Source organism: Lineus longissimus, chromosome 10, assembly GCF_910592395.1.
Source record: "Lineus longissimus chromosome 10, tnLinLong1.2, whole genome shotgun sequence".
Classification (NCBI taxonomy): Eukaryota; Metazoa; Nemertea; class Pilidiophora; order Heteronemertea; family Lineidae; genus Lineus; species Lineus longissimus.
This window is the reverse complement of record NC_088317.1, coordinates 11,741,621-11,759,299: the sequence shown is the minus strand read 5'-3', so window position 1 is coordinate 11,759,299 and position 17,679 is coordinate 11,741,621. Positions and strand designations below refer to the sequence as shown.

The 17,679-nt window shown below is 41.7% G+C and overlaps 2 protein-coding genes across 3 annotated transcripts in view; both read left to right on the top strand.

Moving 5' to 3' along the window:
* The window catches only part of LOC135494754 (TELO2-interacting protein 1 homolog), a 412,060-nt gene that overhangs the window by 262,004 nt on the left and 132,377 nt on the right, over positions 1-17,679 (top strand). The window contains exons 25-27 of one of the 2 annotated variants that reach the window (XR_010448431.1): positions 612-747; positions 871-951; positions 1,177-1,593. The exons of the other annotated variant lie outside the window; for it this stretch is intronic. The gene's annotated coding sequence lies outside the window, so the exon portion shown is untranslated. Of the gene's footprint in view, positions 1-611; positions 748-870; positions 952-1,176; positions 1,594-17,679 lie in introns of those variants that run through there. 2 annotated transcript variants of the gene reach the window in all.
* Positions 13,843-17,555, top strand: LOC135494333 (uncharacterized). The gene is made up of 2 exons (XM_064782250.1): positions 13,843-17,229; positions 17,337-17,555. The coding sequence occupies exons 1-2, from the start codon at positions 13,843-13,845 to the stop codon at positions 17,553-17,555; spliced, it is 3,606 nt and encodes a 1,201-aa protein (XP_064638320.1).

The following is a 17,679-nucleotide window of genomic DNA, read 5'->3' as shown; positions in this document are numbered from 1 at the left end:
CACCTGAAGTTGTTCTTTAGTCCTGCACCGTTAAAAATTTCAGCATTTTTTACAGAAATTTCTGGCGGCATCAGTTGCCAGTAGTTGCAATAAATATACACCGCAGTACAATATTATTACAGCGCACTGTAATAATACAAAACTGTACAGTGACTAAGTGTTCATTTTAATCTTAACTTTTAAAATATATATCTATTTTATGTTAGTTTGCTGTATATTCATGCAGAAAATGCATTTGAAAAACAAATGTCTAAAAATAGTTGAGTTTTGAAGTTCGATGGTCGGGTCTATTTTGGTGAAAGGGGTACAGCATGGGTAATAGTACAATAATAAGTCATGATCGTGCTTATGAACAAGCCATGAGTTAGCATATACCATAGTTTATGTTGAAAATATCTTTACAGATGTAATTGATAAATATAGTCTTAAGAATTCGCCAAATATAGAAAAGTTCTTGGTATATTATCCACCTGTTAGCAAAATGAACTCGCCCATTGACCCACATTCCAGTTTGTTGTGGTATTTTTGTACAGGGTGATGCCAAAACAGTGCCTTTTTTTGACTGGTAAACATTCCTTCAGTTACTAAAATGCCTTTTTCTTTAATTTCAGCTGGTTGCATGGTGTGTACTGCAGATAACTTCTCGACTTAATCCGGCTGATGTGATGCTTTAGTTGATTCGAGAGGCTACATGTATATAGGCCCAGTACGTCGACATCATTGATCCGGCAGTGAACAAGATAAGTGGTAAGTTAAGCGATGTTTCCCTTCATCTATGTATTCACAAACAGATGATTGAAATCATTATACTGTATTCCCGTAGGCTTTGTATGCATGTATTCTATTCTAATAAATTACTCTTTATTTCAGGTTCAGCCTCCAAGATGTGTCACCAGAAATGCAACCGACATTATAGACAGGCGTGATTACTACTCTGATTTTGGATTGATGGTAAGTTCCGAGGCTATTTTGATTGCAATTAAATATTATTTGAATCTACATTGAAATAAAAGACATCTGTAGGATACTTCCTTTCTTTCTCTAGATTCAACACTGGTCAGTGTCAGAATTGAATTAGAATAGAAGCTGTGTCTGTTGGAGCCACCCCCAGTTACCCCCCCCCCCTCCCCCATTTAGCCACTGCCATTATGTTTACACTTGCCTTTACAATTCCAGGTACACTCGTCTTCAAAGTGGACCTGACTAGGAATGATGATGGTGACTTCCCTCCTCAGAAAAAAGCTTGGTTGGATTCGAAAGTTGGTGCAGGCGGTCATAAGCGATATTTCGGTCGTAAACGCAAGAAGTCCAAGAAATCCACTGACAAATCAGGAAAACGTATATTCAATGTCGGCGACACGTGTTTGTTCAGATTGGACTCAAACGTTTATCTTGGAACCATTCTTAGTCAAGTTGATGAACATCATTTCCAAATTGAGGACTATACAGGAACAGTGCGCACCTTCATTTGTCTGTCACTTTTATTAAAAGAAAGTTAAAGTTGAAACTTCTATAGCAAGGAATATGAAGATGTGAACTTTGTATTATTATTTTTTGAATGTATGAGTCTATTGAATGTAAATTAAATGTATATTGTGAATAATTGATAATAATAATATTGTGTACATTGAAATCATGACTTTTAATTTTTGTGTACTGGTACTGCCTTGATATGTTGTCCTCTGTGACTGTTGTCTCATCTCTCGGAATAACAAGACCCCAAGCTGGATGAGACACCTACATCCCCTGGATATAAAAGATAGATTGTGACTTAATGTCCTCTGTGACTGTTGTCTCATCTCTCTTAATAACAAGGCCTCAAGCGGGATGAGACAACTACATCCCCTGGATATAAAAGATAGATTGTGACTTAATGTCCTCTGTGACTGTTGTCTCATCTCTCTTAATAACAAGGCCTCAAGCGGGATGAGACAACTACATCCCTTGCCTATGATGATAAAGGTTGTAACATATAATGTCCTCTGTGACTGTTGTCTCATCTCTCTTAATAACAACGCCTCAAGCTGGATGAGACAACTACATCCCTTGCCTATGATAATAAAGGTTGTGACATGTCCTTGGCGACTGTTGTCTCAACTTCACTCCCGGAATTACAAGACCCCAAGCTGGATGAGACACCCGTTGTCCTGCCTATGATATCATAGGTTGTGACCTGTCGATTTTTGCAACTAACTGTCTCATCTTGGTAGGTCTACAATAGGACACATTTGTCCTGCCTATATATACTATAGGTTAAGACCTATTCTTTGCAACTAGTATTTGTCTCATTTGTGTACAACAGGGCACCAATCTTTCATACCACAACATAAGTAATGGGCATGGCATTTTCAAATGACGACCATTCTTCACAACGAATAACGAAGTAGGCCCTTTTAAAATGCCTTTTATTTGTCTTTGCCTGAGTGCAAACCTAATCTAATCACAGCCATACAAAGCTATGTTATATGCAGAATATTAAAATGCTTTTTACAGAAGAATTGGTATCTGGGCTGAAACATAATAGAGGTGCAAATAATCATCAATATTTTTACAGAAAAACTCCATCAAAGTCATCTTTTATACACTACACAGTGCAGGCCCAAGCCTATCCAAGATGGCAGCCGGAATATAATACACAAAGCTTGGTTCAGGTCAAGTTGGTTCTAATAAATGCATACAATCTTAATTACTACTTACACAATTAAGGGGCATACATGGGTGGATTCAGGCCTTTTATGTAATCCTTAAGCGGTTGGGGTGAGGAACTGGGTTGTTTATTTGGGTAGCAATTGACACCTTCATGCCAGCACCTCCCTAAAAAGCGGTGTCTGGTGCTGTCTGATTAAACTTGCGTTTCTATTCTAGCTGAAACAGCTGTGATCTGTCAATTTGAAATGTTCTGATTGTCCATATTTTGTCAAGACCTTAGAAACTTTAAAGAACAGAAGCCCAGACTTTTTCAGGACAGAGCCAGTAGGACATGTGGAAGCCTTGGTAACCTGGGCGTGACAAGATGACTCTTTGAAGCAAAAGAAATGAAATTAATTATAATATAAATAACACTAACAGACCATGATGAAGCGAGTAGGGCAGTTAAGTAGCACAGACTACCAAGGTAGCCAAGGAGGAAGAGTTAGTAAGGATAAAACGCTCAAGTACCTGGCACTTCTTTGGGGTTTTCTACTTGGCCATCTTCCACAGGGCATACTTCACAATCTTCATCTCGAACTGGAAGAAGAATATTTCCATTAAGTTACAGACTTACATGGTTACCTCCAAGCACACTTCATAATTTTGATTTGTGTTTGAGGGCTTAATCAAAAAATCCAGACAATCAAAAGCAGGGAGGCCCTTGCTTCTTTTTCTAGCTATCATTAATTTGGACACCTTTTACTGTGAAACACATCGACACACCCCAACTCATCCTGACCTCAGGCCAACACTCGGCACTAACGACCGAGCTTATGCCCTGAATAGACCCGGATTGCTGGCTGTTCTCTAACATTACATCACCCACGCCGGTCGATGGTAAAAAAGTGTACCGTTTATTGTCTTAAAACAGCATTTCGAATAAATACAAACTGCTTCCTTCATCAATAAGTCATCGACTCATGTTCCATACATTGCTTGCCTCAATTGTCACTTTTATGGTTCTTTTGGGGTATTTCTCAATAGTTTTCTCCGATAACGGGGGGAGGATGATTGCTCCTCACAAGATCGGTCAATTACAGGGAATTCCACAGGTGCGTCACGAGTATTTCAAATTTCAGCCATTGAGGGCGACTTTTACAAAACGTATAAAAAACGCATAGATGCTTTTTTGTTTTCGATAGTGATGGAGTTGCTCGGAATGATGTAAGAGCCGTTTTCATTGGGCGGAGTAGATTTGTCCGCCTCATCCCCCGAATAACCATTGGATTTATCCAGGGTCAGTAACGTGTGCAAGGGAAGGAGGATACAACTGACTCTGGATTTTCAAGGATGATCTCAACTAGGTATCCTGCACTTTAGCTGTACGTCACTCTACATGATGCCAAGGTTGGCCTCAGAGTGAAAAGATTGAGGAAAGCCCTGTTTGGAGGGGCATTCCCAAGTACCATTATATTGTCATATCTGTCAATTCGAACCTTTCTAATAGTCACAAATATTTCAAGATCAGAAGCCCAAAAATCAGACTTTTCAGGACAGTGCCAGTATGTTTGAAATGTGGGAACCTGAATGACCTGAACCCGTCGGGATGACTCTTTGAAGCAAAAGAAAGGAAAATACAGTAACAATACCAAGCTGCAGTAGGACAGTTAGAAAGCAGATTACCAAGGTACATTAGCCAAGAAGGAAGAGTTAGTAAGAATAAAACACTCAAGTACCTGGCACTTCTTTGGGGTTTTCTACTTGGCCAACCACTTCTGGCTGCTCTTCCTCAGGGCATGCTTCACAATCTTCATTTGGAACTGGATGAAAAATATTTCCATTAAGCCACAGCCTTTCATGGTACCTCTAAGCACACTTCATTATTTCAATCTTCCACTTCCATCATACTTCATTAAAGATTGTGGACGACCCCGTTTGGAGGGGCGTTCCTAAGTGAAACAACAAAGAGATTGGTCCCCTTAGATACAGACAATGTTGATCTGTGCTGGTCCACATGGTAAAAATTCCAAATACTGCTTCAAATTGCCACTACTGTTACTATACAGAAATCCTTACGCCCTAACATAAAACCCTCTGAACGGGAACGTATGTGGTGACCCATGAGCAAGCCTGACACCAAGGAAACATTTGGTTGCCCACCAACAGGCTTCCTTTTGTAAATTCCTTATTGATTCACTTTTTTGGTAAAACACAGTTTGCCGACTTGGCAACGTGCACCAGAAGCCCAGAACTCGGACTTCTTCAGGACAGTGCCAGTTGGACACGGCGGAACCTTGATAACCTGGGCCTGACAGGATGACTCTTTCCAGCAAAAGAAATGAAATCATTCAGTATTTACAGACAGGGATGTAGAAAGACAGTTAAGCAGACTACAACTACTGCCAAGGTAGTCAAGAACGAACAGTTTAGTTAGTAAGGATAAAACGCTCAAGTACCTGGCACTTCTTCGGGGTTTTCTACTTGGCCAACCTCTTCTGGCTGCTCTTCCTCAGGGCATGCTTCACAATCTTCATTTCGAACTGGAAGAAGAACATTTCCATTAAGCCACAGCCTTTCGTTGTTTCCTACCAGCCCACTTCATTTTTTTTATTTGTGTAAATCAAAAAGATCCAGACCATCAAAATCAGGGAGGCCCTTTGTATTGAATGTTTTACGGCTATCCTATGGGTATCCTTCATTTGTACATGTTTTTCTGTGAAACATGTGGATTTCTGCCACTGTAGACGATGTGAAGGGAGACCAAAACACCAACTAGATATCCTGTACTTTAGCTGTACAACACTCTACCTGATGCGGAGGCTGGCTTCAGAGTGAAAAGATTGAGTACGACCCCCGTTTGGAGGGGCATTCCCAAGTGAAATGAAAAACACACATCATTATTCCTTGGCATAACTGATACAACAATATATATTATTGAAAAAATGTGGCAATGCCAATGTTACTTGTTAATAGAATGACGTTTAACGAATGAACAAGAATAATAATGATGACACAAAGAAAGACCAGCACTGAGGGCAGCACATCATTTAATCACTTGGCCTAATCTGCATTGCGTAACCATTTAGAAAAGATGGACAGATTCATCAGGTTTCAACACAATGATGCATGCTATGGGAGTCGTCATTTTGATGACGTCATGCAATTTTTGTTGGAAAATATTGTTGAACTGCGTTTTGAGCCAATAACGTCAAACCAGTCATATATAAAGCAAATATTGCCGCACACAAAATTAATCAGTAGTGAAGAGGTTAGAATCGATAAAAAATTCAGCAACATTCAACACGAACTTTGGTAAATGCAACAGAATGGAAGGCAGTCTCAGTAGATTGAGAGAGTTTATCCTGGCTTGTAAGAACAGGGCAAGTTGTAAAAACTGGCAGCAAGACTGAGGTGGGTGAAAGGAATCATTCAATCAAGTAGTTTCTTTTCTACTCGTTTTCTTATTCTTTCATGTTTCAGCTCTCTGTGTATGATGAATAAGAGACCAGCAACATCATAGATAGCACAGCTGTCTTGTTTTTAGGCAGGGAACAATGTTTGCTTCAATCAGCCACAATCACGAGTTGTTAGAATAACAATACCGTTGTTTTAAATTCAAAAAATGAGTATATTGCTGCAAGGTGCAAAATGCAAAAACAAACATTTCTGCCTAGTTCCAGACTATCCCACGTGACATTTGGAGGCGAAAGATGGGTGAGCAGATTGTAGCCGTAATACATTCACTGACAGCAGAACTACATGTCCGAGACGAATCAGCCAGTCAATCCAGGAAAAACTCAAAAATTACTGTAAACAGTGAATTTTCTGTGCACCACATTTTAATTGGGGATGTACAATTTTACATCATACAAACGGGGACGTGTGTAATTATGCACAAGACTCATCATCATCAAGTTCATAAAAAGATGTCCCACGGTTGATTTGGACCTTCTTATCCTACCTATGCGGACATCCTATAAACTTAAGTAGAGCTGTAAATTATTCTGCATGTTGCTAAGATCATGAATGTCCCTGTTCGGAGGGGTGTCCCTGATTGGAACAACACAGGTGGGTCCCCATAAGACCGAAAAACACACAGTCACTGGCAAATTTTCTTATCATCCTTTCAGCTCGACAATGTAGAATTGGGAGCTGGTTCTCGTTCAAGAGATGAGACCAAGTTCAAATTCAAATTCTAAATATTGCTTGAAAATTTCACTGCTTACAGAAATCCTTGCAGCCTAGACAAAAACTCAGGACACATACCAATGCCTCTGGCTGTTTCAGCAGCCTCCTAAAATAAAATGTGAATTGTTGTATCATAAGATCAATGCCTAGAGGGCAGGGTGACCAAATCACGCAATAAATGAAACGGCCAGGGGCCATTGTGCTCACCGTAAGTATATTTAGTAGACAATTAATTCATGCCAGTTACAGAAAGTGAACAGTATGTAACCAAATGGAAAATACTTAGATCAAGCCAAAACTCGGTGTCGAAGGTTATCTGATGTAGGGGGTTATTATACATGTTATACCAAGTTTCAAGTTCATAGCTTTGGCGGTTGAGAAACGTGCCATAGTTACACTCAAACGGACAATTTATGCCATTTGACCTCTGCGACCTTGAAAAGTAGGTCTAATTAAAAACTTGTATGATATATAATGTATCCTTGCTATGAATGCCTACCACAAAAGTTGAGAATCAGATTGGACTGAAATTCAGCACCATAGGTTATCTGATACATGGGATGGGGTTATATGTACCAAGTTTCAAGTGCATAGCTGCTGCGGTTGAGACACGTGCCATAGTAACACTGAAACGACCAATTTACGCCATTTGACCTCTGCAACCTTGAAAAGCAGGTCAAATTATAAACCCTGATGTATCCTTGCTATGAATGCCTACCACAAAAGTTTTATCGAAAACAAGTCATTAAATAAGCGAGATATCACACTTTTTAGATATCCACATTCGGCCCCCTGGTGGCCAAGTTGAGAATCAGATCGGACCAAAATTCAGCACCAGAGGTTATCTGATATAAGGGGTTATATGTACAAAGTTTCAAGTTCATAGCTGTTGCGGTTGAGAAACGTGCCATAGTTTACACTGAAACGGCCAATTTACGCCATTTGACCCCTGTGACCTTGAAAGTAGGTCAAATTAGAAACCCGTATGATATATGATGTATCCTTGCTATGAGTACCTACCACAAAAGTTTTATCAAAAACAAGTCATTAATAAGCGAAATATCACACTTTTTAGATATCCACATTTGGCCCCCTGGTGGCCAGTTTGAGAATCAGATCGGACAGAAATTTATTGTCACAGGTCATCTGACCTAGGGAATCATGTGTACAAAGTTTCAAATTCATAGGCCTAGTGGTTAAGAAACGTGCCACTGTTTTTGAAACAGGATACAACGACGACGACGACGACAGACGACGGACACTGCGGTATTGTATAGACTCCCCTACGGTGAGCCAAAAATCCTAGCAACTCCAGAATGTGCCTAGTCTTCATTCTGTCTTTGGGTGACTATCCCAACAAGTTTCAACTTTGCAGCTGTAAAAGCGTGTGCGATGTATATCTCTTCAATGAACTGATCTCAGTAAATAGACAAAAACTGTTTGTTTTGGTCATTCCATACCAGCTGAAATATGAGAAGCAATTCCATGATCAGGACATTACCAGAGGATAGTGTGTCTTATCCCTGAAGGCATTTTATGTCATCTCAAGATGGTCAATTGATATTGCTTCAAGCAGTTAGACTCCAATGTCCAAATCTCATCCTAAATGACCCAATTCGATACTTATCCAATTCGATACATTTATCCTAATATAATGATTTTTTCAGGCGCAGGTGACGATATCAGTCAAAATTTCAATTATTTCAATTATGTAGCGTCGCAATTCAGAAAATTTGGCGCAACAAAATATCCCAAAATTAAGATGAAAAACAAAAAGTCATGTCCCCAAAATAGGCAAAAAACTACAGGGTGTATAGGTCTCCATGTGATTGAAAAGCCTGTTTAGGCAGGCTTCACGGTTCAAAAATTCCTTGAAGCTGCAGCTGTACACCCCCCGACATTCCTGAACACCTAGGAAAAGAGAACATCATGTATGATGCGACTTCTTGCTACATAGTCCTGCTCATGTCCTCAATCAGTGTGACGTGTGTGATGTCACTCTTTGCAGATTCATTCGTCTTGATGACATGCCGCTTGATGCTGACTTGCATGGCATGGTGGATATCTCATTCACATTCACATGAAAGTAGCGTCATTTACTGATAACACTTCAAGCCCCCTCTTAATATAAAAAGTCTACTATGTATGATATACTGGGAATCCAAACTTTCGCAAGCCATACCTATTTGCTCTACTACAGCACATGTTAGGTCTTTGCAAAAAAATGTGGTTGCCAATGCAATAATCTTGTCATGGCAGCGCCTGCTCAATATTGTTGTCACTGTTTCGAATATTCTAATACGGGAATACTTTTCACAAACATCAGTAAATAGCATTGTAATGAGGTATCGGCCTCCGCTAGGCGGCGCTGCTTGTAACTACGTTTCGCACCTTCTCCACTTGTCAAAGATGACAACGCTGTGTTTGTGATGACATTAAATGACAATATAGCACTGTGAAAATCAATTTCAATGACAAATCGGCAAGAAATTGTCTGGTCCTGTTTTTTGTTGTCATTTTTGTACACGTACTTCAAGCTCCATCGTCGCCGTATTGCTTTACATCGCTGACAAAAACACGCAATACCTTAGTTACGACCAGCGCCATGTAGCGGTCAATGGAGTTGTGCCGATACACCATTGAAAGAAATGAATGAATGAATGGTCCAGGGACCATGTGCTCACCTCAGTTAATGTTAGTGCATGTCATTTGCAGTCGATGTGCATGTCACTTGGAAATTGGTTGACATCTAATCAACAGTTTAGGGAGTAACAAGGTTTCGTTGAATTTTCAAGATGGCAGCCTAGCGGCCATATTTGTTATTAGATTACATTGAAAATTTGGGATAACATAAAGAGTACATAGATACATAATCACATGAAATTTGGTTGCAATCGTATAATCAGTTTCAGAATAATAGGACTTTGAATGATTTTCAAGATGGCCGCCTGGCAGCCACATTAGGTGACAGATTTGACTGAAAATTTAGGATAATGTAAAGGGTACCTAGATACATCAACACAAGAAATTTGGTTGAAATCCAATCATTGGTTTCACATTTATATGACTTTGTTCAATTTTCAAGATGGCCGCCTGGCGGCCTTATTTGATGTCCAAGGGGCAAATTAGAGGGTTGCTAGATACAAGTCCATACAAGTTAAGAAGCTTATAGCTCAAATAGAAACGAAACGTGCCACCTTACGGTGATTTAATGAAGTTTGACCTATGTGACTTTGAAAAGTAGGTCAAATCAAAAACCCGGAGGATTATATGATGGACCTTTGCTAGAATTACCTACCATATTTGTTTTCAAAATTTTCCGACCAGTATTTAAGGGAGATATTGCATATTTTCACTTTTAACCTTTGGCCCCCTGGTGGCCAAACTATGCATCGAACCAGATTGAAACTTGGTCTCCAAAATGCCACTACATAAGGGTACATGTGTACTAAGTTTCAACTCAATAGCTCTAACAGTTTAGAATCGTGCCCTGCTAACGGACGATGGACGACAACGGACGACGACGACGACGGACGACAGACGACGACGGACGCCACGGTATAGGATAAGCTCACCTCTTCTGAGAGGCGAGCTAAAAATGGAAATGACTTGCTTACCTCTACAACTTTAAAGGGGAGATTGCTCACCCCATAATTGTATACCACCTCCTCTCCCACCTGAATTTCGCTGATGGCAAAGAAACAGAGGTGTGGGGTCCCATCCACCTCCACCGCCTTGACCTTTGCATTTGGTCTTTTGGATGAATGATTGGCAAGGCGCCCTAGTGTTGCATCTCTGGCCAGTGGTTCATTTGTTGCATCGATACTGAAAGATAATAAACAAACTTTAAAGATGCAACTGGACTATAAAAGGCAGGAAATGAAATGTCCTTGGGACATTGTGCTCACCTGGGGTTGATTTATTCCTAGATATCATGACAGATTTGTAGTTTGGTAATTGACATGAATTAATGATATATATAGTTGCACTGCAGAGAGAGTGTGAATTAATTGGTGAGGAGCAAATACACAGAGAGGAATCACACTGACTTGGTCAAGTCATGTGTAACCTTGGGCAACACAATTTTCTATAACAATCTCTTCAAAGGATTTTACAAACTTGACCTACCGGTACTTATCACTGAAAAGTTGGTCACATTGACCTAAATGTACTTTTTTATCAACATGTAGAGATGCTCAATAAGTGTCTACATACCAAATTTAAAGAGTCTACAACAAGTGATGACGAAACATGCCACCTGCGGTGAAATTTTAGAGTTTGACATCTGTAACCTTGAAAAGTAGGTCAAATCAAAAACCCAGGTAACAAGTCATGTAGTCTCTTCAGAGGTATCCACAAAAAAAATTCAAGATCCTAGCTATCAGCATTCATGAGATATTGAAAAATAAGGTTTTCAAAGATGGCCGCCTGGAGCCCAGAAAGTAGGTCAAATGGCAATGATTTTCGGTATGTCAAGTCATGCTGTCATAATAAATCCACACACTAAGTTTCAACCTCCTAGACTCACTATTTCGAATTTGCATCTTTAAAAGATTTTCACATTGACAACATTAACAAGGTGTAGAAACTAATTTCTCAAGTAATAAGGGAATAAACATTTGATTCGGTTGGTGGATACATGTAAATACCATGGTGGTTGAAATGATCGATGGACAATGCACTCACCTGTTGATCAAGGACAAAGGTGGAGAAGAAACATTTCAATTATTTCTTTGTTTGTACCCAGTTTGAAGTCTCCAGCAAATAATTTAAATGATAACTGTGTCTTGTGGCTTAAGTTTCATCCTGAACAGCAGCCACAATCATTTCTTCACCAGAGATGCGACCAGGCTACCCTTTGACTTTGATTGGCGCTGTCGCATTGGGACAACCTGTATAAGTTTAGTTTTTTGGGACACACTGTAGTTCAAGGTAATTAGCATAGGTGGCAGCACTGGGGGGAGTGTGTTGAGAAAAAATGATGGAGGACATCTGAGATGCTGTGAGCACATGAAGAAAAGAAACCTGAATATTATGATGAGAAGATGAATATAGACAGTTTTATTGAATTACAAGAGTTAGAGTTGAGTAATTATACAGTCCTACCCCGACATTAGGTCTCTCCGACCGGATAGTGGAGCAGTGAGGTGACATTTGAGAACTGTAAAAAGTGAGAAACCATGTGCTATCCATGTACATTTTGTACAGAGTTGGCCTGTGCATTTGGCCTATGCTAGTATGCTGCTCAGTGCAAATGCATATGCATGCTGAAATCATCCAAATGAAGGACTGCTGTTGCAATTTGGATGCCGTTAAGACGACAAGAGAACATTAATTGTGCTGTCCCTCCATCAACCTTGGATTTTGGAACACCACGTCAGTTCAAATCCGAGTGAGCTTTGAGCACAGGCAGCATGCTGAGGAAGAGTCAAGTGACATTCAAAGTCCAGTTGTATGTCACATCGATGGTCGCGGATTGTCGAATTCCTGTCGTTGCTGATCCCACCAACGCTTGAGTTTCGTCGAGTCACCGAGTCGGAGAACACTGTCGAGTTGTCGTGTTCTCAACATCCCAGCATTGTCGAGTAGCTGGTACATCGTCGATGAGCATCATTCGCACATCATTTGCCAAATTCGTGGCTGATGTGATCCTACACAAGAGTGTGTTGAGCGTCTAACGAGTCGAGTCGGAGAACACTGTCGAGTAATTGTGTTCTCAAAGCCAGACGATCAACGAGTTTCTTCGTTCCTCGTCCCTGTGTGAGAACTGTCGTTCTCAACATCGAGCAATCGTCGATAGCTGTTAGCATCGTCGTCATCTTTGAGCATCGTCAATTTATGCTCAATATCCGAGTAACACTTCCACCCAAGTTCAAGGTCATCCGATGTCCATGCCGTGCTGCATTGATGAACTGAACTGTTTGAACCGAGCACCAGCCTCTGATTCCAAGAGACATTACCGAGTTAGCGAGTCACCATCTTCCAAGGACTGCTACATTCCAGCTTTGTGCATTGTTGTCACACACATGATATGCATGAACTAATATTTGAATTCTCTTTCAGATATTGAGTAAATTTATGAACTTTGCCTAGTATTTGGTATAGAAGTTGGCCTTTTACTGTGGGATTTCATTGTACATGTACATTGTAACTGTGTCTTGAGTTTTTGAGCATCTAGTCTAGGTTTGAGTAGGCCTTTGTACTAGAATCACCACATGAGTCTATGCTTTAGGTTGTAAGTTGACCTACTGCATACTACGAGTTATGAGTATTTCTTCTGACTAAAAGCTGTATTTGGTCTTGAGAATCTTCGCTGCAGTTACAGGTTGTAATTTGACCTTGCTGCACACTAACTTGAGTTGAGTTTGAGAATCTTCGCTGCAGTTACAGGTTGTAATTTGACCTTGCTGCACGCTATCTTGAGTCGAGATTGAGAATCTTCGCTGTAAGTAGAGGTTGTAATTTGACCTTGCTACACGCCAACATCGAGTTGAGTTTAGAGTCTCACTGTGGGTTTTGAGTGACCTTACAGTGTTAGCAAGTTTACCACATCAGTGTTAAGTGGAGAATTTGCGTCTTTCTTGAGTAGAACACACGAGTTGTTGTTACGTTGTCATGCTTATGAGTAGGCCTTGGTGAAACTTGGAATATCACTTTGCGAGTTCATAACACCCAGCGTGTACGGTGTTAGCAGTGCCAATTCATCTTGCATATTTTAGTTGCATTTCAAGCCAACTTCTATGCTACCATTTTGTATTGTCGCTTTCATGTGTTCACAGCTACACTTTTCCTAAGGTTCTATTTTGCAACGTTTCATCTGAGTTTATCTGGGGTTTGAGAAATTTCTTGTGCTGCCCTCTGTGCTGTTCATGATACTACAGGGTTGAGTTCATGTCATATTGACACAGGGAATTTATCAACTGGCTGAAATTCCAAGGGTTTAGATTGCTACTGTGCTTATTTCAGTCATTCTCTCTGAGATCTGAGTTTTTTGAGTTTTGAGTTTTGAGTAAAACTGCAACCATGGGTGAACCACCAACCTTGCAATCACTGTGTGATAAACGCAAAATATGTCGCGGGAAGTACACTCGACAGGAAAACACTGTGACAAGGTATTACAGGGAAGCATGTAACTTGTACGACAAAGGAGATCGCGTTACCCAGTTTGAGACAGCCGTGCGAAAAACGGGTAATGCCATGGAAGAGCTGAATGCGGTCTACGGTGAATTGAAGGACGTACAGACTGAGGTGGACTTCCATCCTGATTTAGGGAAACTGAACGATGAAGCCTTGAGAGTTGAGACTGAGTCAGAGGAGAGGTATCGCACCCAGTACTACGACATTTCTGCCATGGTTCAACAACTGCAAGCGGATGCTGAGAAGGAGAGGTGTACCCCGTCGGAGAAGTCGAGTGATACTTTCACACCTGAGCACTTTGCCGCCGCCATGAAGGAGACCCTGGAATCAGTACAAACAGGAATTTCTGGTGATCAGTTAGAAAGGATTCTAGGGACCTTATCGCACAAGAAGCGTTATGTTCAGATACCGAAATTCAAAGGTGATGTCGAGTTGTTTGACCAGTGGAAACAACTGGTAGAGACTGAATTAGAAAAACCAGGCTATAGCGAGGTGGAAAAGACCCACATAGTCATATCATTAGTTGATGGAGAGGTATCCAAACTCATCAGTGGACTAAAGGATCCAAGTTCAGATGACATCCTTGAGTTTTTGGAGAATAGGTACGGAGATGTGTTGACAAAGATCCAGAAGGCAGTGAACGAGATTGCTGCAGTGCCTGCTGTCAGTTCGCCCTCAGCAAAGGATCTTGATTCTCTCTACAACCTGCTTAATTCCAACTGGAATTACATCATGAAACGAACAGAAGATGACAAACACGTGGTAAGGGCAAGCTGGATCTTTACAGCCCTTGTCCGACCAAAACTGCCAAAGGGACTTCTCAAAAAATGGGATGGAGAGATAATCAAAGAGGAGAAGTCGATGGGGACGACGTCGGAATTACCGATACGTTTCGACACTCTTTTGGAGAAGCTGCAAGATGCCGTCAAGGTTGCGAGGCGAACGGAGCCAAGCAAACGAGATAAACCCGAGAAGGAGAAGGAGAAAGAGAAGAAGTGGGTTAAGGATTACCAGAAGGAATCTAAGAAGCCTACAGGTCATGCTCTTCAGATATCTCAGAGGACACCGAAACCCAACAAGGAGGAATCGTGCATATTCTGTCAACTTAGGCACTTCTCATCAAGTTGTCCAACAGTGAAGTCGATGCCTGTGTCAGAGCGAGTTGAGAAAGTGAAAGCGTCAAAGGCATGTTTCAACTGCTTGCGGACTACTCACTTTGTGGATGCATGTCGGTCATCTAGCTGTAAGAATTGCTCGAGGAAGCATCACACACTCTTACATTTCGACAAGCAAGGAGGAAACAAGACTGGGAGCAACCAGGAAACATCGAGCGAAAAGGAGACAAGTGGAGATGGTAACAAGCCTGAGGAGACCGTGAAATCACCCCACTACTTCGTGAAAGCCAGAGAGACAGATGGTGAAGTACTGTTACAGACAGGCCTAGCGAAATTGGAGTCGAGGAATGCAGTCGCACATGGACGAGTTCTCTTTGACTCAGGGAGTGGAGCCACATTTGTCAGCAAGCGAATGGCAAGGAGTTTGCAGCTGCATGGTCAACCAGTTGCAGCAGAGTTTACCTTAGCAGGAGGAAAGGTCATGACACTTGATACCCAACGAGTCAAGTTTCATTTGTCGAGCATACTACCCAAATGGAAGGGAGAGACGTTCGAAATCATCGCCTATGTTCTAGAAAATCCATGTGCTGATATCAATGAAGTCAATGAGGATTTGTCAAAGATTGAACAGCTGAGAGACCTCCAGATAGCTGATGAGTTCCCGAGAAAACGTCAATCGGTGGATGTTCTGTTAGGAATCCAGGATTCAATGAAAATCTTACAGGATAAGAGAGTCTTTGGATCAGGAAACAGTCTTTCAGCGCAGAGGAGTCACATTGGTTGGATCGTGTCCGGAACCTGTCCCGCTGATCAGGAAAGCCACACAACGTTGCCAGTCAATCATTCAACATTTCAACTGTCCAGCGAGATAGACATCGCGACCAAGCACTGGGAGACGGAGCACATAGGGATCCTACCAAATGAGAAAAACCAGCACCTCTCAGAGCTTGAGACTGAAGCCCTGAGACAGCACAAGGAGAAAACAATCAAGATCAAGGATGGTTATGAGACAGGATTGTTGAAACATCCGGAGTGGAAGGATAAAATTCTGAAATCAAACAAACAACAAGCAATGAGGAGACTTGGTAGTCTGGAGCAGAGACTGAAAAAGGATCCTACATTGTCAGCGAGATACCAGGAGCAAATCAATGAGTTGATCAAGAAAGGTCGAGCGGAACGAGTGAGTGAGGAAAAGGAGCCGGAGGATCGTAGTGTGTGGTACTTGCCCCATCATCCAGTAGTGAGAGAGGACAAGACGACAACAAAGGTTAGAATCGTCTTCGATGGATCGATGAGAGGCCGGGATGGAGTATCACTCAACGACACCTTATTACCAGGACCTGCCCTGCAACCTGACCTTCCTGGAGTTTTGATGCGATTCAGGCGCCACAGAATTGCATTGATAGCGGATATCGAAAAGATGTTCCTCCAGGTAAGTATGAACGAGATAGATCGAGATAGCCAGAGATTCCTATGGAGAGACTTGGACACGGATAAGGAGCCGGAAGTTTTCAGATTGACCACAGTCACCTTCGGATTAACGTCTTCGCCATTCTCAAGCATCAAAACTGTGCTAGATCATGTCGCGGCACATCGTGAGGAGTACCCAAAAGCTGCTGCAGAGATTGAGGAGAATATCTTCGTGGATGATATTTTGAGTGGAGATGAGGAGGATAATGAGGTGGCGGAGTTGGCAGTTGGACTGAAGGAGATTCTGAGCCCGGAATGGAACATGAGGAAGTTTCTATCCAACAAACCAGGAGTTTTGTCAGGTCTTGCCAAGGAAGACATCGCGTCGGAGCTCACAGAGAAGATGGTTGGCGAAGAGATCTCAACAAAGGCGCTGGGAGTCAGATATCGACCCAAGGAGGATGTTCTCATGTTCTCATTTGTTGACAAAATGGAGGATGTGGAGATCGAGACCAGGAGAAGTGTGTTGAAACAACTCCATCGGATTTATGATCCACTTGGCATGCTATCGCCCTTTGTACTCAAGGCTAAGCAAATTTTCCAACAATCATGGGTCACAACTGGAGGATGGGACGACGCGCTACCATCGGAGATAGAGGAGGAGTGGAAACGCTGGAAATCTGAAGTGACACTACTGGACAGCATCAAGATACCGAGGTGTATTGTGCCTGCTGACTTCCAGGATCCAGTATATTTCCTACACGGCTTTGGAGATGCATGTGAGACATCATACGGAGGAGTGGTCTATTTGACTAGCCAGGATTCAACTGAGAGACGTCACGTTGCTCTACTCAGCTCAAAGACCAGAGTAGCACCCCTGGGAAAGAGGAGGAGCATCCCGGAACTGGAGCTCATGGCATCACTGGTGACAGCAAGGTTAACAAAGTATGTGGAAAGAGAGCTCAAGCTTCCGATTGCTTCAGTGAATTGCTGGACAGATTCCAAGGTTGTCACACACTGGTTAAGCAAGCCACCATACAAATGGCAAACATTTGTCGCAAACAGAGTAGCTGAGATTCAGAACTTAGTGCCACCCTGCAACTGGAGACATGTTCCAGGAAAATGGAACCCTGCGGATCTTTGTTCCCGAGGACTTACTGCTGAGAATCTGGTTGAATCTTCATTGTGGTGGAATGGT

Excerpts from the sequence above, each read along its gene's own strand:
- LOC135494333 (XM_064782250.1), top strand. The coding sequence starts at position 13,843 with ATGGGTGAACCACCAACCTTGCAATCACTGTGTGATAAACGCAAAATA. Across the intron at positions 17,230-17,336 it reads CTGCTGACTTCCAGGATCCA|CTCAAAGACCAGAGTAGCAC; the intron begins GTATATTTCCTA and ends TGCTCTACTCAG.